The 26,792-nt window shown below is 43.5% G+C and overlaps 6 protein-coding genes across 7 annotated transcripts; 2 read left to right on the forward strand and 4 right to left on the reverse strand.

Moving 5' to 3' along the window:
- The first annotated feature begins 6,728 nt into the window (after positions 1-6,728).
- LOC103976538 (histone H3.2-like) lies at positions 6,729-7,440 on the forward strand. Its single transcript, XM_009391778.3, has one exon. It carries the CDS (start codon positions 6,758-6,760, stop codon positions 7,166-7,168), a length of 411 nt encoding a protein of 136 aa, XP_009390053.1. The 5' UTR covers positions 6,729-6,757; the 3' UTR covers positions 7,169-7,440.
- Positions 7,441-8,248: 808 nt separating this feature from the next.
- Positions 8,249-9,885, forward strand: LOC135630826 (protein ROH1D-like). The gene has a single exon (XM_065138050.1). It carries the CDS (start codon positions 8,442-8,444, stop codon positions 9,597-9,599), a length of 1,158 nt encoding a protein of 385 aa, XP_064994122.1. The 5' UTR covers positions 8,249-8,441; the 3' UTR covers positions 9,600-9,885.
- A 1,045-nt stretch (positions 9,886-10,930) lies between these two features.
- Positions 10,931-15,091, reverse strand: LOC135630827 (bZIP transcription factor 12-like). 2 transcript variants are annotated; one of them, XR_010494151.1, is made up of 5 exons: positions 14,393-15,091; positions 14,231-14,302; positions 13,724-13,753; positions 12,625-12,913; positions 10,931-11,289 (listed from the first exon to the last, which is right to left on the reverse strand). XR_010494151.1 is itself a non-coding variant. In XM_065138051.1 (4 exons), exons 1-4 carry the CDS (start codon positions 14,957-14,959, stop codon positions 11,209-11,211), a joined length of 750 nt encoding a protein of 249 aa, XP_064994123.1. In that variant the 5' UTR covers positions 14,960-15,090; the 3' UTR covers positions 10,931-11,208. The 2 variants fall into 2 exon arrangements, 1 of the variants encoding a protein (XP_064994123.1); XM_065138051.1 differs by lacking the exon at positions 12,625-12,913 and having other exon boundaries at positions 14,393-15,090.
- Positions 15,092-15,671: 580 nt separating this feature from the next.
- On the reverse strand, positions 15,672-20,531 carry LOC135631261 (COP9 signalosome complex subunit 8-like). Its single transcript, XM_065138785.1, has 5 exons — positions 20,374-20,531; positions 20,173-20,252; positions 19,917-20,098; positions 17,406-17,513; positions 15,672-16,178 (listed from the first exon to the last, which is right to left on the reverse strand). The coding sequence occupies exons 1-5, from the start codon at positions 20,455-20,457 to the stop codon at positions 16,039-16,041; spliced, it is 594 nt and encodes a 197-aa protein (XP_064994857.1). The 5' UTR covers positions 20,458-20,531; the 3' UTR covers positions 15,672-16,038.
- A 1,172-nt stretch (positions 20,532-21,703) lies between these two features.
- On the reverse strand, positions 21,704-23,195 carry LOC135630843 (cationic peroxidase SPC4-like). The gene is made up of 3 exons (XM_065138080.1): positions 22,854-23,195; positions 22,582-22,776; positions 21,704-22,491 (listed from the first exon to the last, which is right to left on the reverse strand). The coding sequence occupies exons 1-3, from the start codon at positions 23,082-23,084 to the stop codon at positions 21,877-21,879; spliced, it is 1,041 nt and encodes a 346-aa protein (XP_064994152.1). The 5' UTR covers positions 23,085-23,195; the 3' UTR covers positions 21,704-21,876.
- A 1,877-nt stretch (positions 23,196-25,072) lies between these two features.
- Positions 25,073-26,567, reverse strand: LOC135630908 (cationic peroxidase SPC4-like). Its single transcript, XM_065138207.1, has 3 exons — positions 26,263-26,567; positions 25,990-26,184; positions 25,073-25,900 (listed from the first exon to the last, which is right to left on the reverse strand). Exons 1-3 carry the CDS (start codon positions 26,512-26,514, stop codon positions 25,283-25,285), a joined length of 1,065 nt encoding a protein of 354 aa, XP_064994279.1. The 5' UTR covers positions 26,515-26,567; the 3' UTR covers positions 25,073-25,282.
- Between the last annotated feature and the right edge of the window lie 225 nt (positions 26,568-26,792).

Below are 26,792 nucleotides of genomic sequence, written 5' to 3' on the forward strand. Positions count from 1 at the left end.
AATTGATTTAATTATTAAAATTCGGGATTCAACAATAATATCTTGGCTCATTTATAATGTTTTTCAATAGTGCTTATAGTGTTTTCATTAAAGTATTAAAAATATTATTAAAAAATATAAGTTATATCATATTATATTTTTTTGGTTCCTAGACTCTCATGATACTATATTTTTAGAATTATAGCTAGTCCAATTAAGGCTAGGAGTCCATTTTAATTATTTATAGTATTTTTTTAGTAAGTTTGATAATATTTTTATCGTGGTAGCAAAAATACTATAATAATTTATTTTTTTATATTTAGGTGATGTTATTCCTAACTATTATAAATACCTATTTGATCTATAATACGTCATATAAATTATTAGGAAAAAATATCGTTGACGCCTTGGCCAATCCAATGTGGTTTAGACCCATGTGTGCAAGAATCTTCGAGGTACCTTCGAGATGAAAATACCATACTTCTAAGGTTAAAATGTCATACTTTCGAGTTAAAAATGTTATACTTTTCGGATAAAAATAACATGCTTTCAAGGTAAAACCTGCATGAAAGTTAAATTAAGGAGAGGTTTCTCGATTTGGTCTCTCTAACGCTAACGCATAAGTTAGTAATCCGAGGTCCCTAATATTGGTTCGAATAGTTCAAAAGGAGTCCCTTAGTTTTAAGATATATTTTTATACTAGTTCGTCATAATGGATGAGAAGATGGTTTGTGATTGTCTTGCTTATTATAAAGGATAAGAAGAAAGCTTGTAATTATCTTCATTATTATAATGGATGAGAAGAGAGATTGTAATTATATTTCTTGTCATAATAGATGAGAAGAAAGCTTATGTTTTCTTATTTTGAATCTTTGTTAAAGTAGGCAGATGGGTAGAGGATGGCTTGGATCTTACATGGCAACCACATGTCATCTAATAGTAGATTCTCTATCATTTATCTCTCCCGAAGGCGTGCTTTGGGACTCTTGCGGGAGGGATTGGAAGTACATCATTTAGTTTATTTAACATTGGAGCATTTAAGATCTCATCTTGCGGGTTAGGTTTTTCCTATTCAGGTGTTTCAGACACATTGGGCCTGTGCTTCTACCTTAGTGGATTTCTCTTGATGCAAGTCGAGGTTTTTCTGACTCACATATCTCGGGTGCATTTTGCTAGTCATAGGTGCCCAGTAAGCCAATCACGTGAGTGATGACACGTGTGACTTATATAAATTTTTTTTGCTTATTATATTTTGTCATATATCACTTTATAACTATTGCATATATGCATATATATTGTGATGTCCTTGGATTTGTGCAATGGGAATCGGATCGTGATGAGATCACGATAATGAGATCGATTCACTTTTAAACACAGATCCTAAATAATCTTGGTCACAAGTTACTCGAGAGGGACATTGTGATAACCGGACAGACCGGTGTGCTGTATACCCATCTATATGATGGATGCAACTGGTCTCATAGCTGCTTGTATAGGGATACTAGGGATACAGTACAGGTGCTCATTGGAGAATGAGTTCACTGATTGATCCGCTTATGGAATGCTGGATGATTGATGATGCCTTATTGTTAGACAGCGATTCCGTAGTCCTAGTGGTGTATCTGGTCCTTAGACTTGAGACACTAAGGATGTCATATTTGAGTGCTCCACTCTTTGATACCAGACTTAAAGGTTTGGTTGTCCCATATCTAGTACAACTAGTCATTGAGAGTGGTAGTCGACCTTACGAGGGCTATTGAGTGTCGATAGAGGATCATCTACTCTCGGCGTCATGAGAGGAATATCCCATGTGTTCTTGCTCAGATAAATCCCTGGCCAGGGTCATTCGGGTTGAGAGAGAAAGGTTTCTCCGGGAAAATCCGATTAGAGTGAGACTCGAGTAGAAACCATATGGGTCTGACAACACCATGCTCGATATATAGTCTCTGGGATATTAGATGGATGAGGGACTATAGGTACACGGTAACTGAGGACAGACAGGTCCAATGGATTGGATTCTCCTATATCGTATGGGGACTACGGCGTAGTGGTCTAGTACGTCCGTAGTCGATAAGTCGAGTGAATTATCACTGAGTTAGAAGGAGTCCTGACAGGAATGACTCGCGGCCAGCTCGATATTGGGCCTAGAGGGTCACACACATATGGTAGGCATTGCGATGAGTAGAGGTTCGGATATGAGATATCCGACGGAGCCCTTGTCTTATTGGATATCCAATAAGCCCTTGAATTATTGGATCCCATGGACAAGATCCAATAAGAGCCCATGAGAGATTATTGGATAGAGATCCAATAATCTAAATGACTTGGGTTATTGGATGCAGATCCAATACCCACTAGGGGAGGATCCATTAGGGTTTGACAAGGGACCTCTATAAATAGGAGGGATTTAGAGCCTCATAGGCAAGAGCCTTTGCTTGCCTCTCATATTCTCCTCCTCCTCTTCACCTCAAAGTAGGCCTGGAGTTTTGAGAAGTGTCGTCGCTGCCCTACTGTGTGGATCACCGCTAGAGAGGAGGACCCTTGACCTCCTGCACCCTCTCTAAAGGATCTGTAAGGAAATAGGGATATACGATCTCCCTAGGTAACACAATCTACTCTATACGCAGTTTTAAGTTTCGCGGATTTTGCGCACCAATCTTCGCACGACGACGAACATCTCTTTGGGAATCGGGGATTTTGTTTTCTTGTTCTTCCGCTACGCATGTGATGTCGCCCCCAAGATTTCCCAACACATTTGGCTTTGTGCCTCAGCTATAGCGGATTTATCTTGGCACAAGTTAAGTTTTCCCGACTCATGAATCTCAAACGTATTTAGCCTTATGTCTTGGTCGTAGCAGATTGATCTTGGTACATATCGGGCTTTCTCAATTTATACGTCTCAGTCACATTTGGCCTTGCACCTCCATCTTGGCAAATTTATTTACGTGGGTTAAGTTTTCTTGACTAATGTGTCTTGGGCACGTTAGCCTTATGCCCCCCGTCATGGCAGATTATTTTTTATGTGAGTTGGGTTTTTTCAACTCATGCTTCTTAGGCACGTTGGCCTTATGTCTCCATCGTGGCAAGCTTTAAGTCCTCCCTTCATCATAGTAGATTTTAGATCATTCCTCTATCGTGGCAGATTTCGGGTTTTTCCGTCGTAGCGAGTTTCAAATTCTCCCACCATCATGGTGGATTTCAAGTCATCTTTTTATCATGACAGATTTTAGATCTTCCCACCATCGTGAGCCTCAAATTCTTCCTCTTTTGTGGTAAATTTCAAGTCCCTTCTCTATCATAGCAGATTTTAGATCTTTCCTATATCATGATGGATTTCACTTTATGCAAGTTGAGTTTTCCCAACTGCGATAGCCAGAACTCTACGGAGAACATCAATGTCTCTTCTACATTGAGCATGAGGTGTAGGAGGTTATCCTATATGACGTAAGCGGAGATCACCTTAAGGAGCCACCCCTCGAGCTTCTTGCCATTGAGGGTGATGAGACCTTGTAAGTTCTTCTGCATGATACAGTTTACGAGGGCATTGATTAGGGTGGCCTTGCCGGAGCTATTTGTCCCCAACACTGCGAAGATCTTCCCTTCCTCTGGCTCACTAAAAATGGAATTCAATAGCATCTCGGTCTTAGAGATCGCCTTCGGTGGCAAGGTCAATGGCAAGGTCATTCTTGTGTAAGAGTGACAACTTTCAATGCTTCTTAATGTTGTACGAGAGATCGATTGAGACGAGGATGAAGGGGACAGAGGCAGAAGGCCAAGTGGTCACTAGCATCACCTCCGGGGGTGAAGTCATCGAGCTTGAGGACATGGTGCTCCAGAGAGGCATAACCATTGTTTAGTAACATCATCATTTCAAGCATGGTTAGCACGCTTGAAGAGCTGGTCGAGGGTGATGGACTTTTCAATGTCATTGCCTTTGGAGTCCCGGTTAGCGTTAGCTCGAGGGATGTGGGATGAAGAGCTGGTCGAGGGTGATGGATTTGATGTTGCTGCCACCTTTGGAGTCCTAGGTAGCATTTGCTTTGGGGCTATAGGATAAAGTGAAGTACTAGCCGAGGGTGATGGACTTGCCATCATTGCTACTTTTGGAGTTCTAGTTTGCATTAGCTTGGGGTCTATGGTGACCGAGCAGGTCATAAAAAAAAAGGTCGATGTCCTCGGCCAGTCATCGAGGAGGATCATCGGTCAAATAAAGATAACTTATCTATGAAACGAGGCATGGTATTGCTTCTCTATCCTTTTATAACTTGCTGGGGAAATAATAAAATAATAGCTTGCATCATGCCCATTAGAGTATGCATCTGCTGGTTAAGATTTAGGAACATCTATATAGGGATGAGCAGGTGGCTCAAGTCGGTTTTATTTTCTTTGCTAAGGTCACCTCTAGATTGGAACCAATGATGGTTGCTTCTATCGTGGCCTATTACACGTCTCCTCATGCTTACATGAGACCATTGCCTCAACGGTTAAGTATTGGTTGGCCCTTTGGAGGACCTCAGGTATGGTTGATGGTAGCCAATCCACCAATGACAAAAAAAAGGCGAGAATGTTTGGTCCCCATCATGAAGGCTTGAATCCTGAGTGATATATGAGCTTCTTGCAAGTCTCGGATTTTATTGATAAACCCGATGACAAAGTTGGAGAGTGTCTCTTCCTCTACTTTCCTAAGTCTGAGTGTCATTACTGTTGATGGTCTCAGGCATATACTTTCTAGGAAGTAGAGTTTAAATTCTTTTGCAAGTTGAGCGAAGGAGTTGACCGAGAGTGACTTCAAACAAGTATACCACTCTCATGTCGGGCCTCTCAGCGTCATTGGGAATGTGCGATACATCAAAGTGATTGAGGTGCTATAGAGAGATATCTAGGCGTGAAAGACGATAGTGTGTTCAACTAAGTCAATACTACTATCAAAAACTCCCAACGATGGGAGACGAAAGTTGGCCGGTATTGGTTCTTTTTGGATATTTTGGGTGAATAAGGATCGATTAGATTCTCTCTCCTGGATTGCCAGAACTCTCACCACATTTCATCTAGGCATTGATCTATTTCCCATAGTTGGACTTTTAAGGAGTCATATATTCAATCCACCGATTAGGGCAAGGCAAAGCGGTGGTGTGGTGGTGTGCCAAACTCTACCATCAGGGAGCAAGGTGCTTCTCCAGCTAGCAGCTTTACGAACCTTGAGTGATCTTGAGATGCTGACATCACGTCGATCAAGGGGATTCTGACGGGTGCCGGTGTCAACAACGGTTGAGGTGTTGACCGTGGCTGAGATGGTGGCATCGCTTATTGGGCTAATTGAGGTAGGAGAGGATTGATAGCATCCATCATGCCTACGAGCATCTATACTCAATGGGTGAGATTTAAGAATATCTCGGTGGGAATAAACAGGTAGCTTGAGTTTACCCCGAGGGTATAAGAGGCCTGGGTCATTGAATAAACGCTAGTACCTCATCAACATTTGTACTGAAGCTGATACATCAACATGTGGGAAGGATGGTAGTTGCCCCCTTGAGTAAAAGTGTTATGGATTGGAGGCAGGGCCTCCTCGTTGAAGCGTTCATTTGGTGGATTGATGGATGAACGTTCTTATCACACATGAGGTCTTTCTTCTAACACTAGAATTTTAGGAAAAAAATATTGTTAATGTCTTAGCTAGCCAGATGTGGTCCAGACTTGGATGCATATAAATGTCTAAGGTATCTCCGAAAAGAAAATATCATGCTTCTGAAGTGAAAATGTTGTGATTTCGATGTAGAAATATCGTGCTTCTGAGGTAGAAATATCATGTTTTCAAGACGATAATGTTATACTTCTGAGATAAAAATATTGTGCTTCCAAGGTGGAACCTACATGAAGATCGATGTTAGGAGTTGTTTCCTAACCTAGTCTCTCCGATGCTATAATATTCCTAAATGTGAGTTCAAGTAATTCAAAAAGAATTTCTTGTATTGGGTTTAAGATATCTTTTTATATATTAGAGGATGAGAAATAAGTTTGTGATTACATTCATCGTTATAATAGATGAAAAAGAAAATTTATGATTGTTTTCCTTCTTATAAATGATTAAGAAGAAAACTCATGATTATTTTCTTGTCATAATAAATAAGAAGGGATTGGTATATAGAAGAATGATTTCCTATCACAAGTAATTTCCAATATGTTTTGATCTTATTTAGCTTATATATAATATTTTTATTATAATTATAACCCAAAAATATAATACATTATAATAGACAAATTTTTTTGAGAAATAATTTAAATATTTTTAAAATTAAGGATACTGAAAAATATAAAAAAAGGAAGATACTATTTGAGAAATGTCTAAAATATAGATATTTTCTAAAGAATCACAGGAGCAAATAAAGTCACTTTCATATGCCAATTAAACCACCTTTGAGTTTGCTGTGGTTCAATGAACGACTGCGCCGTGACTTTTGAGATGTTGATGGGGATCATGCCCCTGACGGCCGTCCGATCACGATCTGACGTTCGCCAGCGTGTATGCGTCGCCGCATCCTGATGCCTGTGATGGAAGGGAGGACGTTTGAATGCATCTGTTGCCTACCGAGGACGAGATCCGGTCCCTTCGTTTCTCCCTATCCGACGGTGCCAACGGAGACGCGCGTCAACATTTCCAACTTCCCAAGCTCCCGCCCTTTGTTGCCCGCTACAAATACACCCTTCCCCCATCTCATCGCTCCAATTCCCCAAACGACGAGAGGCAGCGAAATCCCTCTTCCAGGCAGTCGAATAGGAGATGGCGAGGACGAAGCAGACGGCTCGCAAGTCGACGGGCGGCAAGACGCCCCATAAGAAGCTGGCGACGAAGGCGTCCAGGAAGACGGCGCCGGCGACGGGAGGGGTGAAGAAGCCGCACCGGTTCCGCCCAGGGACGGTGGCTCTGCGGGAGATCCGCAAGTATCAGAAGAACACGGAGCTGCTCATCCGGAAGCTACCGTTCCAGCGGCTGGTGCGTGAGATCGCGCAGGCCTTCAAGACGGACCTTCGGTTCCAGATGTCGGCGGTGTCGGCGCTGCAGGAGGCGGCCGAGGCGTACCTGGTGGGCCTCTTCGAGGACACCAACCTCTGCGCCATCCACGCCAAGCGGGTCACCATCATGCCCAAGGACATCCAGCTCGCACGCCGCATCAGGGGCGAGAGGGCTTGACCTGCTGCCGCCTTCCCGTCGTCATGCCAATGTTCCCACCCCCTCATCTCGGACACGATCGATTCCTTAACCGATCAAATATGTGCAAATCATGATTTTGTAAGATAAATGATTGATAATACCTTTTTTTTTTCTTTAGCTTTATATATTAATGAGCGATTTCATTGAAAATGCTGCTCTTTTCCTTCTTTTTAATTTTTTTCTAGACATTATTTTTATTTTTTTATAATATTGTAATCTCTTTCTTAGTTGTTGTGTCTGGTCACTATGAGGCTCTACCCTTCCTCGCCGGTCACCCTGGGTGCTTTTGCTCTTGATGGCATCGGGCGGGGAACGACGTGGCGGACAGGCAATGGATCTCGTCTGAGGGCAGCGGTGACGGGCGAGGAAGGGCTGACGATAGTGACGGAGTCCGTGAAGGTGATAGGGGTGATGGCCAGAAGAGGAAAGGAAAGGATATTTATAAGATTATAAAAAAAAAAGGGTATTATTTAAAATAAAAAAATAAAAAAGCAGAGATATCTATGATTGTTGAATGGGTAACACTCTGGATCGTTGAATCGGTCCATGATGTCCTTTCGACTGGCGCGCGCTTGGCCTTCGAGTCCAAGTTCGAGCACTTCAAATGTGGCCTTTTCTAGGGAAGACAATGTCAACAGACTTACATGGGATTATCTCGTTCGGGTTCCGACCGAGACCAACGTGCTCAGAGTCACGTCGTCGTCAACTTATGGGGGTGCAGATGAGGTAGTGCCGCCGTGTCAGATCGTGGGACCCGCGTGAGTGAGGTGGGTCCTTTCCGTAACTTGCTCGTTCGACGGCGACGGATGCACCAGCTGCTTTTTTGATCCACACGGGTTGTTGGACTCAGTCCCTATTCCACGGGGCCGCGTTGGGCTGCGAAATGACGAGGGTGTCCTCCGTTCATGCGGACGGAGTCGGAGGAAGTCGGGGGCGCTCTCGTCCACTTAAGTAGCTTCTTCTAGAAGCGGTTTTCGACTCGGAAACGATGACTCGGACTTGGTCCGCTTGACAGGACCGTATGCCTGCGGCTCCCTCCATCGACGGCATCCTCATCCGACATGGACGACGATCGCCGCACGCGTTGCTTTCGGATTCGGGCAAAAGGACTCCGAAAGCAAGCACGCGGACGCCTGTGGTGATCCCCTCGAGCCAATACATCCCCCTCTCCGTGAATAAAAGGCGCCTCCGTTCATCGCATCGGGAGGGGGCTCCAAGCTAGGATGAATCGAACTGCTTGACTGAAGCAAGGATGCACGCGACGGGCTTATACTCCTCTTCCCTCAGCCGCGACCAGGTTCGCGTCATGGACGCCGGCGCTAGCAAGCAGCAGGAGATGTTGCTGCTCGACTTCCAGCGTTGCGTCGCCGACCTCTGCGTCGACCTCTCCGACGCGGCCGCGCCCGGCGCCCGCGACTTCCTCTCCCTCTCATGGGTCCGCAGGCTCCTCGACGCCTTCCTCATGTGCCACGCGGAGTTCCGGGCTCTTCTCCAGGAAAGCCGCACGCTCGTCGCAAGATCGCCACTCGACCGTCTCGTCGCGGACTTCTCCGACCGCGCCGTCAAGGCCCTCGACATATGCAACGCCGCCCGCGACGGTATTGATCAGATCCGCCGCTGGCGAACCCATCTCGAGATCGTGGTCGCAGCGCTAGGCCCAGACGCCGGCACCTCACGCCACGGGATCAGCGAGGGCCAGCTACGCCGCGCCCGGAAGGCCCTGGCCGACCTCGCCGACCTCATGCTCGACGACCAGGACGCCGGCGCCGCTCTCACCCGCCGCCACCGCTCCTTCGGCCGCAGCGGATCGTCTTTCTCTTTGCCGAAAAGCGGCCGCCACCTCTCCAGCCTCCGCTCCCTCTCCTGGAGCGCGTCCCGCCCGTGGTCAGCGTCGCGTTTGCTGCAGGCCATCGGGAGCAACGTTGCCGCGCCCCGCAGCCACGAGGTGGTCGCCACCGCGGGGTTCGCGGTGCCCGTGTACACTATGAGCGCGGTGCTCTTCCTAACGATGCGGGCCCTGGTGGCGGCGATCCCCTGCCAGGACCGCGGCCTCCAGGCCCACTTCTCGGTCCCGCGGACCTTCGCGTGGGGGGTGCCCATGACGTCGCTCCACGAGCGGATGATGGAGGAGTCGAGGAAGGACAGGAAGAGCCGGGCGGGCCTGCTGAAGGAGATCCAGCAGATAGAGAGGTGCACGAACCGATTGACGGAGCAGATAGAGAGCATTCGATTGCCGATGTCGGCGGAGGAGGAAAAGGGGCTGCGGCAGAGGGTGGAGGAGTTGGCGCAGGTCTGCGAGGCTCTTCAGGAAGGGCTCGATCCTTTGGAGCGCCAAGTAAGGGAGGTATTCCTTCGGATCGTGCGCAGCCGAACCGCAGGCCTCGATTGCTTGTCACGAGCCGCCCAATGAACGAGCAAATAAGCCTTTCTTTTCTTTCTTTCTTTCTTCTGTTACTGGTGATCCTACAAGGCCGGAGAGTGATGCCTGGGCCCTTTTTTACCAGTTCAGTCTGACTTAGTTCTTCAGCCCTCCAAACAAGAACACTTGGTTCTTGTATGGAGTGTCGAGTTATGTATTTACTTCATAGAAAGATCGTAGAGCTGTGTTTTTATGGTTGTCTCAGATTGGGGTATAATCTAACCTGAGACTGTATTTTACCGGTGATTGCAGTATAGATTTTTTTTTGTTTTTTCCAGGATGTTCTCCAGTCACTTGTGCATCATAAGTTGGTTGGGAATTTCTTACTTAAAGAGATGCTAAAAAGAGAGATTGTGCTATGATATTTGCCGCTAAATAGTAATTCGATCACAATGCAGCTCATTTCTTCAAACTGTATAGAAAGCATCAACACCAATGAATTCTCTTCGCTGATTAAAAAGATCTTCAACTATCTTTTAATGCTTACGGTGATACTCAAAAATCACAGGATCATCAAATTTAAGGCAAACAATACTTGGTCACTTGCAAGGAAGTGAGCAACAGGAATCCAAAGCTAAAAAAGAAAAAAAAGAAAAAGCTGGGCATTTAATAAACTGCAAAATGGTAAAACTTGGGCATCACTAACCTCAAATTTTGTAGGTGGTAGTCCATGTCCCAAAAGCGCGCCAACATAAACCGGAATATTGGCAACAAAAACCGAATTGAGAGAACAGGTACCTATAAGCCATGAGCCAATGTACATCTTGAAAAACAGTTGAACCTTATTCGATGAGTTTGAGTTTTAGACAAATGAAAAATGCAAAACTCCAGCAAACTGGCATGAAATCTAGAGTAGATTGGGGCTTGAATATAATGATGCAAGAATAATATACAACCATTTGGCACTACATATCTCATTCTAACATGCTAACCTGAAGTTGTCGAACCTTTCTGCTCCATTCAGATGGTGTTGTTCCTGGTCTAGTCTTCAAGGCTTAGTCTCAGTTGGAACGATGGATGATCATCAAATGCATCAGCGACCAAATAGTGTGGGAACAAATCGTCTGAAACAAAGGACTAGAGCTAATTAGCAATTTTAAGCTGTCAAAAGCTGCTTTGAAGAAAGAGAAGTGAATTGGGAGTCGGTACTTTCCTTTGACCAACATTACTTTCATTACAGAATTTCTCATCTGAGCACAGTTCTCCTTTGATCATCGATAAGAATTGACAAGCTACAAGTTTGGGCAGCTACTGTTGTTAAAGAAAACTTCAAGACTCTGGGCCCAGCATAGATGAAAGTGTGAAAAGTGTCACTAACATCCTAAAATAAAAGAGTGATGTAATTTTGCATTATTGATGCAAAAACATTACTAGTCAGGAAGCTGCATAACACAACACTATCTACAAATTCCTCCTCTGTTTGTTTCCATCCATTAATCTTCACAAATGAGTATTTTCAGGAAAAAATGTCAGCATGGATCTTCAAGGAAAAAGCCAGGTGCATCAGCTATGCCATATATTATGTTTTCCTTGCTGTGCGCTGTGAGCAGAATGGACTTCCTTCTTTGGACAATAATATTGTCATCAGCTTAGGAAATATCTACCACTGCATGGAATGAGTCCTTCGGAGAACAGGCAGTGGTTTCCTGCTCTCATTAACTGGGATAATATTCACCATAAGCTGAAAAAGATCAAAGTAGCAAGAACAATTAACTCTACTGTTCATAAAATTTAAAAGGGCTACACAGGTTACAACCATAGTACAAGTGGAAAAGTATGAAAAAATATTCATAAGCAGCCATAATAACTAATTGAGAAAGCTGTTCACTAAAATTAGAATGTCGAACCAAATTGAGAGCTGTACTTAGCTCTTTGTGAAACCAAATTGAATTCGTGTTGTTCATAGGAAGAATTAAAATTGAGATCTTACACACACACACACACACACACACACACACACACACATATATATATATATATATATATATATATATATATATATATATATATATAAAGTTCCTGACGTGATATCATCTCATGGATAGGGTCAAGCAAGTGTTTTGAGCAAAAATAATTGCATCCTTGGATTTTCATCTTGATGGCCCTCTAAACTTTCTTTCTCAAGATGCAACCATAATTTTTGCCAACTATCTTCTTAATCATAATTTAATAGAAAATATCCATCAAGTCCATCAATAAAAGCACATGTACTAAATACAAGGAAAATTTGGAAAAATAGGAAATGGCAAAGATACTAACTGTAGTACAAAAATCATGACATCACACTTTCTAGTCATTGTGCATAACTCCCTAGACAACCTTAATGACCTTTTGTAGAAAAGTGTTCCTATTTCAATGGAGTTTAAAATGTTAAAACAGGCATTGGGCAAAACTTGAGAATAGGTTGGATAAAACAGGGATTGGACATGAAACTTAAAAGTTGCGCCTGAGTTACTTGTAAAGTTATGCCTATCATGTCTCCTGATATTAGACTAATGAATTATCACAATCGCCCATGCAAAAATAAAATTCCATGTGGAAGGCAGCCCAAAATCAACCTCCTGGATTCTCATATTGGACCAACCCAAAATAATATTATTCTTGGAGTGAACAAGGTAATAATCATCTTCGCATGTGCCAACCCACAAGGACAGGCCCATGAAGTTACTCCTGTTTCAATCATCATGGCCTGATAAACTATTATCCCGGAAATTTGGATAGAATTGTTATTAATCACTAACAAAAAACAATAAGGTCCAAGTCAAACGGCAACTCTATTAAGTATTTACTTAACCAGACCAATTATCATGCTAGAAGGCAACTAGGAGAAATGCAATGTGTTCTTCTAGTGTACCTCATCATGATTAATGTGCCATAACTCGAGAATAGGCCTTAATCATGAAAGATATATTACTAAAGCTCAAGTCTAACAGTAACTCTATCATCTTTAAAAAACCAACCACTAACATGCCAGAATTAAGGCAGGAAAGATATAAAGCAATGTGTTCTACTGCACCTCAGCTGGACTGTCCTTGGCCTGTAGACTAGTCTCCCAATCTCCAACCTACTCAACTCCACAAACTTCCAATCCCCTCTACCAATCTCTGATGACAAATCAAATAATGTTTTTTGAAATTATCAGAGTTGAGATTCTCATGACCCTTTTTTGTCTCTTCAGAGAAGATTCTATCCACTGCAGAGCAATAAGATCTCCATGAGAGTAGCTAGTCAATTCCAATAACTCGTACAATCGATCACCAACAAAACTCATAGAAGGAACATCCACAACCTTAACCAACTGTCTTCTAAAGAATGTAAACAACAACTTGTTAAGTATTAGCAAGACATCTTGATAAATGGAATGTGAACATCACTACAAAGCAAACAACCAAAAAGCAAAGAACACATAATTGAGACCAAGGCAGCACAATTGAAACTATATTTGCTTAGAAAGATTTGATTTTACACAAAAAAAAATGATTTATGCACACCTATATGTAATGAATCTATTGGACTGATATTTCCAGATACCAAAGTACGAGAGGAGAATAACAGAGTGTATGTGTGAGACAGAGATAGAGAGAGGCACACATATCACAACATTTACAGAGAAATAACAAGAGAAGGGTGTAAGTAGAGCAAGATCATAAACACCAGATATAGTTCCAGCAAATTATATTGAAAAGAAGTGATATGCCAACTTTTGTAACTATTAAAATTTAACAACTAAAAAAACTATAAAATTTATCTTGTTCAAAGAGAGAGACATTGGCACTTAGAGAGGAATATTTAAATTAAGAGTGAGACAAGAATGCAAAGAGGCAAATAGATAATGAGAAACATACAACAGAAAAATGAGCCGAAGAGAGAGCACAAACAAAAAACATGAGAGTGAGTCAGCGACACTTCGAGTAGATCATATTAAAAGAAAGAAATATACCAACCTTATCAGGGAAACAATCTAAATATGTCTCAAGATGATGACGAGGTTTAACATAAAATGGAGTTCTTAACGCCTGGAAATAAAGCAATATAATAGCAGAACTACAATCATCCTAATCCATTCTATCAGCATAAGAAAGATACTTTTCACTAGAAATGACAGAAGTGTGCACCTGCTGAAATCTCATCTTGTGCTGCTCCTCCTGCAACCATATAAACTTATGATCATAAAAAATGATTATAAAAATTAGATGTCAAGAAAGCACAAAATATCATTTGATTCCACTGAGCAACAAGTAAGACTGTCCCTCGACAAGACAATTTACACCAGGCATATGTCTTTCAATCAAGAGATGTTGTGCATGATTTTGCTGTTCAAACTGTAAGATCACCCACTCATGCCAAATAAAGAATGTTCAAAATCATCACATTCTAATGTCATCCCTAAATGAAATTATTGAGAAGGTACAAGGTCTATTTGTGCCGTGGTTGAGAGTAAGTACTTGGTAATATAAGAAAAACAGAAATATTTCAATTGAAATGACCTCATGTTATATGTCTAAACTCATCCTGTCAATTTACCCATCAAATAAGTTTGAATTCTCTACAGAGACTCCAGATGATGTCCTTTAATAAGGAAGCCATAGAAAAGAAAAGGTAGGATCCTACTAAATAAATACCTGTTCTCTTACGAGCGTAACGTTTTCCTCCTCCAACCGTGTCACCAGAGACTCAAGCTCTACAGTGTAAGCCTGAAAGGAACCAAACACTGTAAGTATTAGCCTGCAACAACATCTGACCAGCACAAAGTTGGGGGAATAAGAAAGAATGAGATCGCAGACCTGTTTCCTCTCTCTCGACCTCGCAGCCGACTCCCTGTTCTTGATCATCCTCTTCTGCCTCCGCAGCACCACTTTATCCACTGGATCATCCAACACCACTCTCTTCCTCGCTCTCCGCCCTCCACTCTCCAAGGCACTCCCAAACCCGAGCATCGGATTCTCCAGCGGCAACTGCTGCTCCTGCTGACAAAACCGCCCACCGATCGCCGGATCCACCACGAACCCTGTCGAAACCCCGACGTCCTCCTCCCTCACTGCGCCAGTCCTCGCCAAGAACTCCTCGAGGGTCACCTCCCCGTCTGCCCCCGCCGCCGCGTCCTCGTACCCCGATCCAGCCCCGTCGGGGATCTCCCAAACCACATCCGCCGTCGTGCCAGCGGCGTTCCTAGGCAGGGGCAGGGGGAACGGCGGCTGGGCGCAGAAACCGCGGAGGAGGTGGTCCATGCTCACGGATCCGAGGGCCTCAGTCTGGTCGCACGATGCGGCGGAGGCATACGCGGAAGATTGGCGGGCAACGTCGGAGCTCGCGGACGACGAGGGCGACGCCATCACCCGTGGCGACGCCATGCGAGGTAGGAATGAGGGGCTAGGGTTCCTTCTGCTTCTAGTCTCGCGGCGTGGGTTTGTGCGGTTTTGTCCACCGATCTCGGTCGGAGAGAGAGAGAGAGAGAGGATGAGTTCGAAATGGGAATTCAAGAAGATTGAGGGGCTCGTGAGCGAAAATTTAAAGCAGGGGGGAACGTGGATAAAAAGTTCGGCGTCTCATCCGGGGGACTGGCATGCGTCAGTCGAACCACACCGCAATGTCGGATCTGGACGGTCCCATTACGTGGACCCTCAGCAGGCAGGACCGCGCCGTGGATCGGTCACCGTGGCGTGTGCGAGTCAACATTGACCCATGAATACGCCTTTGAGATTCGCGCATGGTTTCGAGAGTCTTCGGGATTCGTGCATCGACTTGACCAGAAGAGCGTCACGAGCTGTAGCCGTTGTGCGAACACGATTCGGATCACATGTTCGTAAGCTCACTCAACAGCCTGCGGCTCCCATTCTCCCTGTCATAAGCAGTTGGGCTCCCATCTCCAAATTACACCTTCCCTTCCTTCAAACGGCACGTGACTTCCTCTCAGATGCACTTGCACCATTAAAGGCATGCAGAATCCCTGCTACCACCTTTGCACCTAATAGCTGAAAGCCATGCAAACTCTCCCAAGAAAGCCAAGTGGCTGCTGCCTATGAACTATACTTTAATATACCAAACCAAAAAAGAAATGTAACGAAAACAAAGAAAAATGAGGACTTTTGTCACTATTAATCGACCATTTAATACATTTTTTAGGGCCTTGGTGTCCTAAGAATGTACCAGAGAGAATAACTCTGTTGACCAACCAAAGTAGCTCACATTGCAATGACATCAGGGAAAGAGTCCTCGATGCGTTGTTTGTATGGAACAATGACAGCACGTAACAAGCACTTGATGGAAATACAAACTGGCAATTCCGGAGCACATTGCAAGACTGAAGAATACCTTCAGATATCAGAAGAAAATGCATGATAAGAATCTGGTGCCCGATCGAGATTCTCCCTAAAGCCAACTGAGGCATAGAAGCAGAATGAAATACTGTTTCAAAGGTGAAACAAAAATTTTAGTGCTCCAGATGGAAAACATATTCTGTTAAACGCTGTAATTTGCTGGGATCTAATTTCTGCTCGGTGATGATCTTGGGCTTCTTCACAGTCAGCATCTTAGATGACGAATCCAATGTCCACCCATGCTGCAATGCATCTGCACGTAGCAAACACATTCACAATCACTTAAGCAATTTACCAAAGAAGTCACAAATGAAGTATAGAACAAGCCACCATATCACCAAAACTAAAACAAACCTACCAAATTCCTATGTAAGGCATTAAAGGTGTTCAAAGGGATGCAATGGTCATTAATGGTGCTTGGTTCCTGAGTTTGCGTGGCATAACCTAGTTAGCACTAACATACAAAATCTGACAGAAAAAGAATTAACCAGTGTAGTTCAATTTTTAGACTCTCACTTCACCCTCTTCTAGTCTTATTCAATTCTATCTCAGCTTGGCAGTCGATCAGCAACTTTTCAGTGGAGAGCAAACAGGTAACTGTATGCTTTCCTATTGGCCAGAGATGATAATATGGAGGTTGGTGGGTCATATCGAGACAGAAACCAGATTCCAAGTGGTTTCCAGCAGCTCTGTGAAAGGCTTCAGCAAGAGATTCAAGTGATTCGGATGAAAGCATAGGACACTAGATTTTGTTGTAATCAAAGCTCCTTCCAGTGCTCTGTTTAGGAGAACCCCTGTTCGTGCTTTGCAAATTTCTAATTGAGAAACATGAAGGAATATAGTACTGTTCTAAGACTTGCAACATCTTATCCAAGAAGATTTGACTCAAAGGCGCTTCCAAAAGATCTAGTCCTCGACATAAAAGATAAAAGACATTTGGTATCAGACTGGTGGTCCATTGCATGATTAAAATTTTTCCATATCCTATGTAAGCCAAAGATGACTAAAATAAAATATAGATCATAAAAGTGATGATAACACTCAATCTATATATCCATATTCTAGGAAAGGTGGCAGGTCAAGGAAGATGATTATCAACAGATTTGGCACTTGACATTCAAAATTATTTTAATTAAGAAAAGTCAACTAATACTTTAAGTTATTTAAAATTCACAAAAAAAGGAATTATTCGATGAAACAAAGAAAAGTATTTGAATAAGATACACTAAAACTGGAACCTTAAGGGCATAATAGACATGGCAATTAGGAATAAAAATATCAATAAGCATTCACATCACAATTTTTTTTATTACTATATTGTTTAAACACAAAAATTCATGATAAACATACTACATGCTCACAAACAAATTAGTATGCTGTAGAGATAAAATTATGTGATAATACTTTTTTACCAATAATTCAGGATGCACAAAATCAAAAAATTGTTTTAAATAAATTCATGCAGTCACTTTCAACGTACAATTTGTGGCTTCATCCTCGTTCATTCCCAAAAAATGAGCGACATCAGCAACCCCAATTGTGGAATATGCTGAACTTAATAGCTGAAACATCTTCTTGGTATAGTTCTCTGTGGCATCACATAACAAGGATTAGATACAAATTATTCAAATTGCTGGTAACTTGCTTCTAAGAACTTAAATCAACAGAAAAACCATCAAAGGATTATTGTCAAGAATAGTATTCAATCATGAAGTAGAAGTAAAGAATATCAACAAATTATGAAGTAAATCCAATTCAATTCTAGCTAGTGTTTCACACATGCATGAAGACTACATAATATTCAATTTCTTCATATATCTCATTTGAGTGCCCTTATGTCATACATAATTCCCTTATATATAGTAACAGTAGCATAAAGAAGAAAACATAATGAGAAAATTTTGCTCGATAACATGAAGTGCAAGTTGGGCCTTTTCTACAAAATTGCAATGTTAATTTTTAGACTAGTTCAGCAATCATCCCTCTGGCAATCTAAAGCATGACTGATTTGATAAATGGATTTCTTTGTAGTGAGAAACAATTTCTTTGTTTCCTGGCTTCTGAATAGGTCTTTAGAGAGAAGATGAGATTTCCAATCTGCAAAGTCCATACTTCAACACAGTGCTACAGATCCATCAATGAAAAATAATAACCTTCGCTGGCTCTCCCTCAACAAAAGCTGTGGTAGAAAGCAGATCAAAAATGCACATGCGGCACACGTAGATCGACAAAATCAAGATGATGATGGCAGCCACGAGAAAGATAATTAGGATGGAATATGCAGGAATGCCAGGAAAAGTTGTGTAAATGACTACGATTGAAGCAACTGATTCCAATTTCTCACATGCTTCTTCAGTTGTATTTAGGTATTTGGGCTTTTTATGCAGTTTTGAGTGACAAACGTAAACTATTCAATCATTTGGTTATCATGCCATTCTAAGACAATGAATCAATTAGCTTAGGAAATTAATAAACCAAAACCTTAACTTTAAGTTGAGTGTGACTCTATGTGATGCATAATCAGTCAGTTTCTTTAACAAAAACAGGCACAGTTATTGAGAGCAAGGAGTTTGATCCAAATCAAGAACTTTAGCAAAATACCATTAATTAATATAAATAACCATATACAATGGTATGAGCATCCACCATTGTTCACAACAATAATGTGACAACCACAAATGTTATCATCTAGCTATATAATAAAGATCACGCAGACAAGTGACTAATATCATTATCTTCATCTAACTTATTCACGTGAAGCAGTAATTCCATTTAAGCATTTTCAAAGAAGATTCTTCTGGAAAAGATAATCAGTGTGACATCTACAAGGATAAGTATAACTTCAATCGATTTGGTGATATAATGCAATGCCAAAAAATTTGTTAATCAATGGATGGTGAAGTTAATATAATATTTGGACTGGGGATACAATGAGGAAGTTTTTATTCATTTCCAGGCTTTAAAACAGCAAAATTTCCAATAATTCAGTTTCCTTTCAGTCACATGCATTCCTCAAAGTGAATACGATGAATACACTTAACAAATGAAAAGCAACCAGGAGATTGAACATGTAAGCCAGAGGCTTCCGATCAACCTACAAGTTGAAAAATATGGATTATCATCCAAGAAAGCAGAAATGGAATACAGAATTGTCTCATGAGCTTCCTTGATGCAACCTCCCCTGACTAATCTCAGGAAGGATATATCAGCAAACATACTGCATCAATTTACCTGATGTTCTTGCAATAGCTTACCTTCCTAAGCAATAGGCAAATATAGCCTTAAATTTCACAATGAAACCAAGCATCAAACAGAAAGCATCCATGTTATCACTCTTGAAACCTAAAGGATGCCTTCAACTTCAAGAGCCCTAATACTGTTCATCTATAAACAAGCCATCTTCTACAGAACCCATCATCAGATAGAGTTTCTTACGCTATGTTCACTGTTCTTTCTAATTCCTACAAACAAGGTTTAGAATAAAATGTAAATAAACGGTTTTGGTTTGGGAATATTGTGAGGCAGTTTTGACATAATGTTCTGTTCAATTAAGAATATAACTAGAACATGCATTTTTGGACCATGATAGGATATGTGCAGTTAACAACGAAAAGCAACTAGGAGGCTGAATACTTGTGTATAGGAGAATGTGTCTCGTGTAAACTACCATTTTATGTGAACTGATATGAGATAGGCGTGTGAGCCAGACACTATGTCCTATATGCTAGTATCCAAGAAACAATAATTTCCACTATAATTGCATTATAATTAATAGAAAACAGATTATAGAAACATAAACATCAAAAAGATGAGTAAGGATATTGGAATTCCATAATTGTATTACAGTATACCAAACGTCCCTTATAGATTAAAAAGGAGTTGGAGCGATGCAGTTTGGTGTAATAAGTTTACTACCCTTTATTGCGAATTCACTAAAATTTTACTTGCGAATCTAGAAATGTTCACAGTGGCAAAAAAACGAAAGACGAACCTGAGAAGGCAGTAACCAAGCCGGCGACTTCAGGGCTCCACTCGAACCCACGAATTGCATCATAAACCCCAGCGTAATCACGAGTCCAAAGGCACTGCCCGATCCTCCAAGCAGCCACGAGCTCTGGTTTGCTCTCCTTGAACCCCTGGGGTATCGATTTCCACAAAAACCTCGCGCTGTTCCTGAAACAAACACAACCATTGATCACTTCAGCCGATGAATCAACAGGTTTAGATAAACCAAAGACGCGACTCACAGATCGTTCGCAAATATGTGGCCCAGAAGATGGACCGTGAAGGGCCAGTCCTCTTGGTAGGCGATCCCCCGCGAGGCAACCTAATAATCCAAGGATCAATAACTCGACGGTCTCGACAAGCATCAAATATCGGGAAAATGGAAGAGAAGATCGAGCTTCAAAACCCTAGGAAACCCTAATGGAGGGGAAGGGAGATGTTACCTGTAGCATCAGCTCGTCGCAGGCATCAGCGATCGTGGCGTAGGATCCAGAGGCCACGGCGTTTTGGATTGGCGACAGATCCATCGCGAGGCAGGCGGCAGCGTCCCTCCCGTTCCCCTCCTCTGCAGGCTTGGTGTCGAGGTCGGCGTCTGTTTTTATTGTCGCAACGTGGTTTTGCTTTCGAAAACAAAAAAATTGAAACAGAAGCAAGATTTATTTTGTTTTTTCGTCTCTAGTGTCATGATGACAGCCACGGCGGGCTAATTATAGTTTAACCTTATTAGTTATATTTAGTATATCGATTTTTATATTTTAAAAAATATATTAACACGAAAATAAACGTGAAAAATAATTTTAACGTTTTAGTTAATAGTGACGGACGATATTAGTGTGGTAGATGACAATGCCGATGGGGGGCGCGGATGATTATTGTGAATTAGAAGAATGGTGCTAATACGTGAGGGTCGCTTTGCATATGTGTCGGCGTTGACGTAATTGTCGAGTAGCCTTTTTGCTACTTAACATCTGCATCAGCGACCCTTTTGTCACTCGATATCAGCATCACTGTGATATACATACAGGGCGACACTTCTCAGCATCTGCATCAATGGCCCTTTCATCGCTCGATAATTACATCGGTGTCGATACAGATGTAAATTGGTCCTCACCTCTCGTTGTCGCTCTCATCATCCACAAACAACATCCTACCATCTGTCACCACTAACATCATTTACTATTAATTAGAATATTAACATTATCTTCTTTGCTTTTTATTTTCATGTATTTATTAATAAAACTAACGACATTAGGGTAAATGAATCTAAATGTTTCACTTTCGTAAGTATAGGAATGTTAATATAACTTTTTAAATTATAAGGATTGAGATACTAAAGATAACTAGCTATAAGAGATAATATGTAATTAGCCTCGACAATATTTAGTTTGGTATCAAACAATATTTTTGATGTGAAAAATCTAAATGTAAAATATTTAAGATATGATTTTGTAAGCGCATATCCAACCCCTCCCCCCGGAAACCCAAGTTTCCACTTTTTCCAAGAGAACACTCCTTTTTTACTTTATTATCTTAAAATATTTTTTATTTTCTAAAAAATAAGATTATTCTTGGCCTTCGTCCCGTTAGTCCACGTTTGCCTCAACACACTGTCGTTGCAGTTGCCAATAGAAATCCTGGCTTTGTACCCAATGCAGCAGCAAAAAAGCTCTTCCTGTTCTTTTCTTTCTTTTAATTTGATCATGTCCCTGGAAAACTAAGATCAGGAGATACAGTGTTATATTGCGTAATGACAGCAATATTAGGAGACCTCAGTGAACTCATATGAGATTGAAGCTGTAGATATATCTTCCTGCAATCCAAATACAGCAATGACGGTGTTCGCAAAACCTCAGCAGTTGTACCGAACACAAACGAGATACAAGCTTTTGGGTGATCAGAAGTGATAGCCAATTTCCCTAATGCTACATCTGGCCGCATACATCTACTTAGAAGGCATTACTTCCACCCTCAACATCCGCCATTGATGACCGGAGCTTGTTGCCTGAGTTGATCGCGGAGCAGTTACTTCGGATCTCGCCTTGGTTGCCAGTCAGCACGCTCAGCTGGCCCATCTTAGTGATTGAGAAGACGAACTTCTTGAAGAACAAGGACTGCTTGGCAGCGAATCTCTTGACGGTGGGCTGCGTCCTGGAGTCGGTGTACAGGTCTTGGTCGGACGTGAACAGCCCCTGCCTGTTCAACAGATCCACGTAGTACTTGTTGTCGAAGGTGTCTGGCGATCGAACGTCGAGCACGGTGGTGTTGGTGGTGTTGGCGACGGGGCAGGTGAGGTATAGGTTGTCGGCGAAGGTCTGGTCCAGGGTCGAGTCCTGGGAGGGGAAGAGCCGGTTCTCGAAGGAGGTGCAGTGGCCGATGCCGATGGTGTGGCCGCCGGAGAGGGAGACGAGGTCGTCCGCGTCGAGGTCCAGCTTGCCGAAGGCGTCGAGGAGGTCGGTGACGTTGAATGTGGGGCCAGGAAGGGAGCTGAGGACGTCGTCCCGGGTCGCGAAGCTCAGCCCGTCGCGCCGGCCGACAGGAACCTTGTATTTTGGGCCACCGGACTGAAACTTGCATGAACTCGGTTCAATCTTCATGCATTCTAGCCATGGAGTAGTTCTTGTGAGATGATGGAGGAGGAAGGAGATCGATACCAAGTGAACGGAGTAGCGGGCGGCGAGAGCGGCGATGTCGGCGCACGAGACGACCTGCCCGCAGGCCTTGGTGATGAGAGCCTGGAGGTCATTGATGGCTTCAAAGGCCGCCGGCCGGAGAGTCAAGTTGGGCGGCGCGTCCTTCTCGCTCGGTCCACCAGCCGACCCGTCGAGCAGTATCGATCCATCGCAGCCCTGCACCGAACGACATCCATCGTTCGAACTCGCTCCAAGAAGCTGCTTGTGAGGTATGAGTATATGAAGTTGGGTACCTGAACGAAGCAGTCATGGAAGTGGAGTCGGAGAAGGCCGGCAGCGAGGCCGACGTCGTTCTTGAAGGCTTGCTTCAGGTGCTTCCTGACGATGGACTTGAGGCTGGGGCAACTCGACTTGTAGAAGTCGAAGGAGAGGCCATTCACCAGAGGAGGGTAATCATAGGCTTCCGAGGAAGAAGAGAGGAAGGCAATGCAAGAGACCAGCAAGAGAAGTAGAGAAGCAGCCATCGGCAAGAGAGCTTGTTATGGTCACAGGCTTTAGCTACCCTTACTTATATATACTGACTGGTAAAGATCTTAAGACATCAAGAGATGATGAACTTGGTTTCATCAATCAAGACCATGGTTTGATTCTCTTCATGCATGCATACAAACAGATTAGGTATATGATCTCCATGTTGTGTTATTTGTTTGATTATAAATCCATTTGGAGTTGAGACAATGTCTTGGGGTTAAACATGAGAAATCCACTGAAGACATCAGCTTATTGGGCAAATGATGACAGTCCAAATCAAAGGTAAGCACCTTGTTAAAGTTCTTCCCCATGCTGTCTCCAATCTTTCATAAAGCTTAAAGAAGGTTCTCACTTTGCTTTTGTAAGGTAGATGCTCATAGATGAGTTCAGTGGCTTTTGTAAGATAGGCATCTTGCTTGTCTTGCTCATTGTGAGTTAGAAATGAGCTAACAGGGGATTAATTGTTGTTCTAAGGAATTGTTCACACCGGACAATGTGAGGATGATTAAGAATAAGAATGAAACGAAAAAAGACATCTGTGTTTGACATGATACTCTCTATTTATACACACAAGGAGAGAGAATTTTTCTCATTAAAACAACGATATTTTCTCTCGGAGAAATCTAGGCAGCTATCATAGGAAATCTTAGCTGTTATCATGGACTAATATATAGCTGACTATACAACGAGGTTCAACAATAAGACCCAGCAAGTAGTTGATTCTTAAATGTGATAACATTCATCGTGATTCTTTTAGTGCTATCCAGGAAGCCTCTAATGATGTTTTCTAAACTACTCCATAGGCTACAATAACATATAACAGTTGAAGTTCTCGTATCAAAGAAAACAAAATGTAAACATTAAGAAGCAATATAGAGATAAGCAAATACAAAAAAGTATCTAAAGTATGTGATGCACCCCAAAACATCTCATTTATACATGATGTATTTGCCTATGATAGAGAAATATTTGAAGCATTCGAAACACCCCAAGGTATCCCCCTTTATAAATGATGCATCTGCCTAAGATCAAAAACATCCAAAGTGATTGACATACCTTAAGCATCCCCTTTGAACGTGATGCATCCGCCCAGGACAAGAGAGCATTGGAGGCACCCAACATGCTATAAGGCATCTATTTTATATTTGCACTATCCACCTGATGAGGATAGTAATTATGATAAGACTCGACTGACGTCAGCCGACGTCTCGTGCCTCGATCGGCGTGACTGTACTCGGTCAACCGAACCGGAACACCGGTCGAGGCGCATTAACGCCTACTCAGACGTGGTTCTTCACACCACGCCAACACCCATGTCAGACGCTATCAGCCTGCCTCCTGCAGGTGAGCACATCAAACAACAGTAAGCTTCCCTATAAATACCCTCTCGTTCATCAAAGAGAGGGGGGAGGGCGAGACACACACACAAACACTTCTTCTTCTGAAACCCCCTCCACATCTGCTAACTTGATCGTCTGAGGGGTCGGGTCGAGCTTTCCGACCCGACCTTTGTGCAGGTGCGAAGCCGAGGGTCCCCGCCGGACGCGCGGACGAGGAGTTCATGCCTGGAGGACACAGCGACCCCGTCCCGATCGGACCATCGCACCGGACCGACCCCGCGGGCTCGAGGGACGCCCCGGGAGATCCCCGTCGTCCGGACACGAACCGAGCCACGTCGACCCCGAGGCCACGGCTCAAAGTTGTTTCCGACGACACCACCAATAAAAATGATGCATCTGAAGCACTTGACACATTCCGAACGATCTCTTTGCACATGACATGTCCACTCAATATAAAGTATTTGGATTCCTAATGTATCCACCTAAGACAAGAAAACAACCAAAGTGTAACTTAACCATTTGAATGTAGATTGCATTAGTCGAAATATCAAAACAAACATTATGCTATGAGATAAATAAGTCCTTACCTCAAAGTGGACATATGAAATCTAGTCAATAATTATCAGATATATCATGTCAGCCATTAGTCAATAGTTACCGGACATATCCTGTATCAAATACAGATCTTATATGGATATCTATCTGTGGCTTCACTATGCGATACCACCGGGGATCATCATATTATACGGAATACATTTACTATCGAACGAGACACTCCTCGAGCACATCTATATCTATATATATATGTCTTACTGTATCTATCTATCTCTCGCCCACATGCCGAGCAACACTTACAACAGCTTGCTCTCCCCGCCGTCGCCATCCACCACAGACCACAAGAAGTCGTCCACTGCGTTGATGGCAGAGCAGTTCTTCCGGATCTCACCTTGGTCGCCTGTCAACACACTCAGCTGGCCCATCTTCGTCATGGAGTACACGAACTTCTCAAAGAACAATGACTGGTCGACAGCAAACCCTGTGACGGTGGGCTGCGTCCTGGCGTCAGTGTACAGGCCCTGGTCGGAGGTGAACAGTCCCTGCCTGTTAAACAGATCCATGTAGTACTCGTTGTCGAAGGCGTCGGGCGATCGGACGTCGAGCACGGTGGTGTTGGACGTGTTGGCGACGGGGCAGGTCAGGTACAGGTTCTCGGCGAAGGTTTGGTCCAGGGTCGGGTCCTGGGCGGGGAAGAGGCGGTTCTCGAAGGAGGCGCAGTGGGCGATGCCGATGGTGTGGGCACCGGACAGGGAGACGAGGTCGTAGGCGTCGAGGTCGAGCTTGCCGAATAAGTCGATGAGGTCGGTGACGTTGGATGTGGGGGGAGGGATGAAGCTGAGGACTGCTTCCATCGTCGCGTAGCTCAGCCCATCTCGCCGGCCCAGAGGAACCTCGTAGTCCGGTCCACCCGACTGCAACGACGACAACCACACGTGGATTCGAGGTTGTGATCTTTGTGCGAAGGCATCGGAGAGATAAGTTAGACATACAGGAAGCATACCAAATAGACAGAGTCGCGAGCGGCGAGGGCGGCGATATCAGCACAGGACACGACGTTACTGCAAGCGGCGGTGATTAGAGCTTGTAGCTCGTTGATAGCCTTGAAGGCAGCCGGCCGGAGGGTGAGGTTGGGCGGTGCGTCCTTCTCGCTCGGCCCGCCTGCTGATCCGTCCAGCAAAATCGACCCGTCGCAGCCCTGCACAGGAAGCACGTCCCGCCATCAGAGCTCGATCCAACACTCTGTTGGCTGAGGATGGATGCTCGTTCATGGTACCTGAACGAAGCAGTCATGGAAGTGAACTCGGAGCAGGCCGGCGGCGAGGCCGGTGTCGTTTCCGAAGGCTTGCTCGAGGTAGAACCTCACCAGGTGCTCCACCAAGGGGCAGGTGGCGTCGTAGAAGTCGAAGGAGAGGCCATCCGCTAGTGGTGGGTAGTCATAGGCTTCTGAAGAGGAACAGAGGAAGGCAATGCAAGAGAGTAGAAGCAGCAGTAGTGCAGTCGGTGAAGAAGCAGACGCAGCAGCCATCGAAGTAGCACAAGCTGCCTTCGTGAGTTCGATCTACCTTCATTTATAGGCATTTCAGGGTATACATTGGTAGAGTGATAAGGACCAGCCAAGGATAGCAAATCCATTAAGGGTTGATCCTTAGAAAAGTCAACAATCTAGCTGATCTATTTTGACTTGGAAGTTTGGGAAGGGATGTGTCTAACCTTAACTCCTTTGATTGAGTTGTTGTTCTAATCTAGAATTTTCTATATAAACCAAAGTGGACCCCATGCAAGTCTTCTACAATGAGGAGTAGT

The sequence above is a fragment of the Musa acuminata genome, chromosome BXJ3-2, assembly GCF_036884655.1.
Source record: "Musa acuminata AAA Group cultivar baxijiao chromosome BXJ3-2, Cavendish_Baxijiao_AAA, whole genome shotgun sequence".
Classification (NCBI taxonomy): Eukaryota; Viridiplantae; Streptophyta; class Magnoliopsida; order Zingiberales; family Musaceae; genus Musa; species Musa acuminata.

Excerpts from the sequence above, each read along its gene's own strand:
- LOC103976538 (XM_009391778.3), top strand. The coding sequence starts at position 6,758 with ATGGCGAGGACGAAGCAGACGGCTCGCAAGTCGACGGGCGGCAAGACG.
- LOC135630826 (XM_065138050.1), top strand. The coding sequence starts at position 8,442 with ATGCACGCGACGGGCTTATACTCCTCTTCCCTCAGCCGCGACCAGGTT.
- LOC135630827 (XM_065138051.1), bottom strand. The coding sequence starts at position 14,959 with ATGGCGTCGCCACGGGTGATGGCGTCGCCCTCGTCGTCCGCGAGCTCC. Across the intron at positions 13,754-14,230 it reads TTACGCTCGTAAGAGAACAG|GAGGAGCAGCACAAGATGAG; the intron begins GTATTTATTTAG and ends ATATGGTTGCAG. Across the intron at positions 11,290-13,723 it reads ACAAGATGAGATTTCAGCAG|CTTATGGTGAATATTATCCC; the intron begins GTGCACACTTCT and ends GATCTTTTTCAG.
- LOC135631261 (XM_065138785.1), bottom strand. The coding sequence starts at position 20,457 with ATGGATCTGTCGCCAATCCAAAACGCCGTGGCCTCTGGATCCTACGCC. Across the intron at positions 20,099-20,172 it reads CACATATTTGCGAACGATCT|GAACAGCGCGAGGTTTTTGT; the intron begins GTGAGTCGCGTC and ends TGTTTGTTTCAG. Across the intron at positions 17,514-19,916 it reads CTTGGTTACTGCCTTCTCAG|AGAACTATACCAAGAAGATG; the intron begins GTTCGTCTTTCG and ends GTGATGCCACAG.
- LOC135630843 (XM_065138080.1), bottom strand. The coding sequence starts at position 23,084 with ATGGCTGCTTCTCTACTTCTCTTGCTGGTCTCTTGCATTGCCTTCCTC. Across the intron at positions 22,777-22,853 it reads TCCATGACTGCTTCGTTCAG|GGCTGCGATGGATCGATACT; the intron begins GTACCCAACTTC and ends CGTTCGGTGCAG. Across the intron at positions 22,492-22,581 it reads CCCGCTACTCCGTTCACTTG|TCCGGTGGCCCAAAATACAA; the intron begins GTATCGATCTCC and ends TGCAAGTTTCAG.
- LOC135630908 (XM_065138207.1), bottom strand. The coding sequence starts at position 26,514 with ATGGCTGCTGCGTCTGCTTCTTCACCGACTGCACTACTGCTGCTTCTA. Across the intron at positions 26,185-26,262 it reads TCCATGACTGCTTCGTTCAG|GGCTGCGACGGGTCGATTTT; the intron begins GTACCATGAACG and ends CTTCCTGTGCAG. Across the intron at positions 25,901-25,989 it reads CTCGCGACTCTGTCTATTTG|TCGGGTGGACCGGACTACGA; the intron begins GTATGCTTCCTG and ends TCGTCGTTGCAG.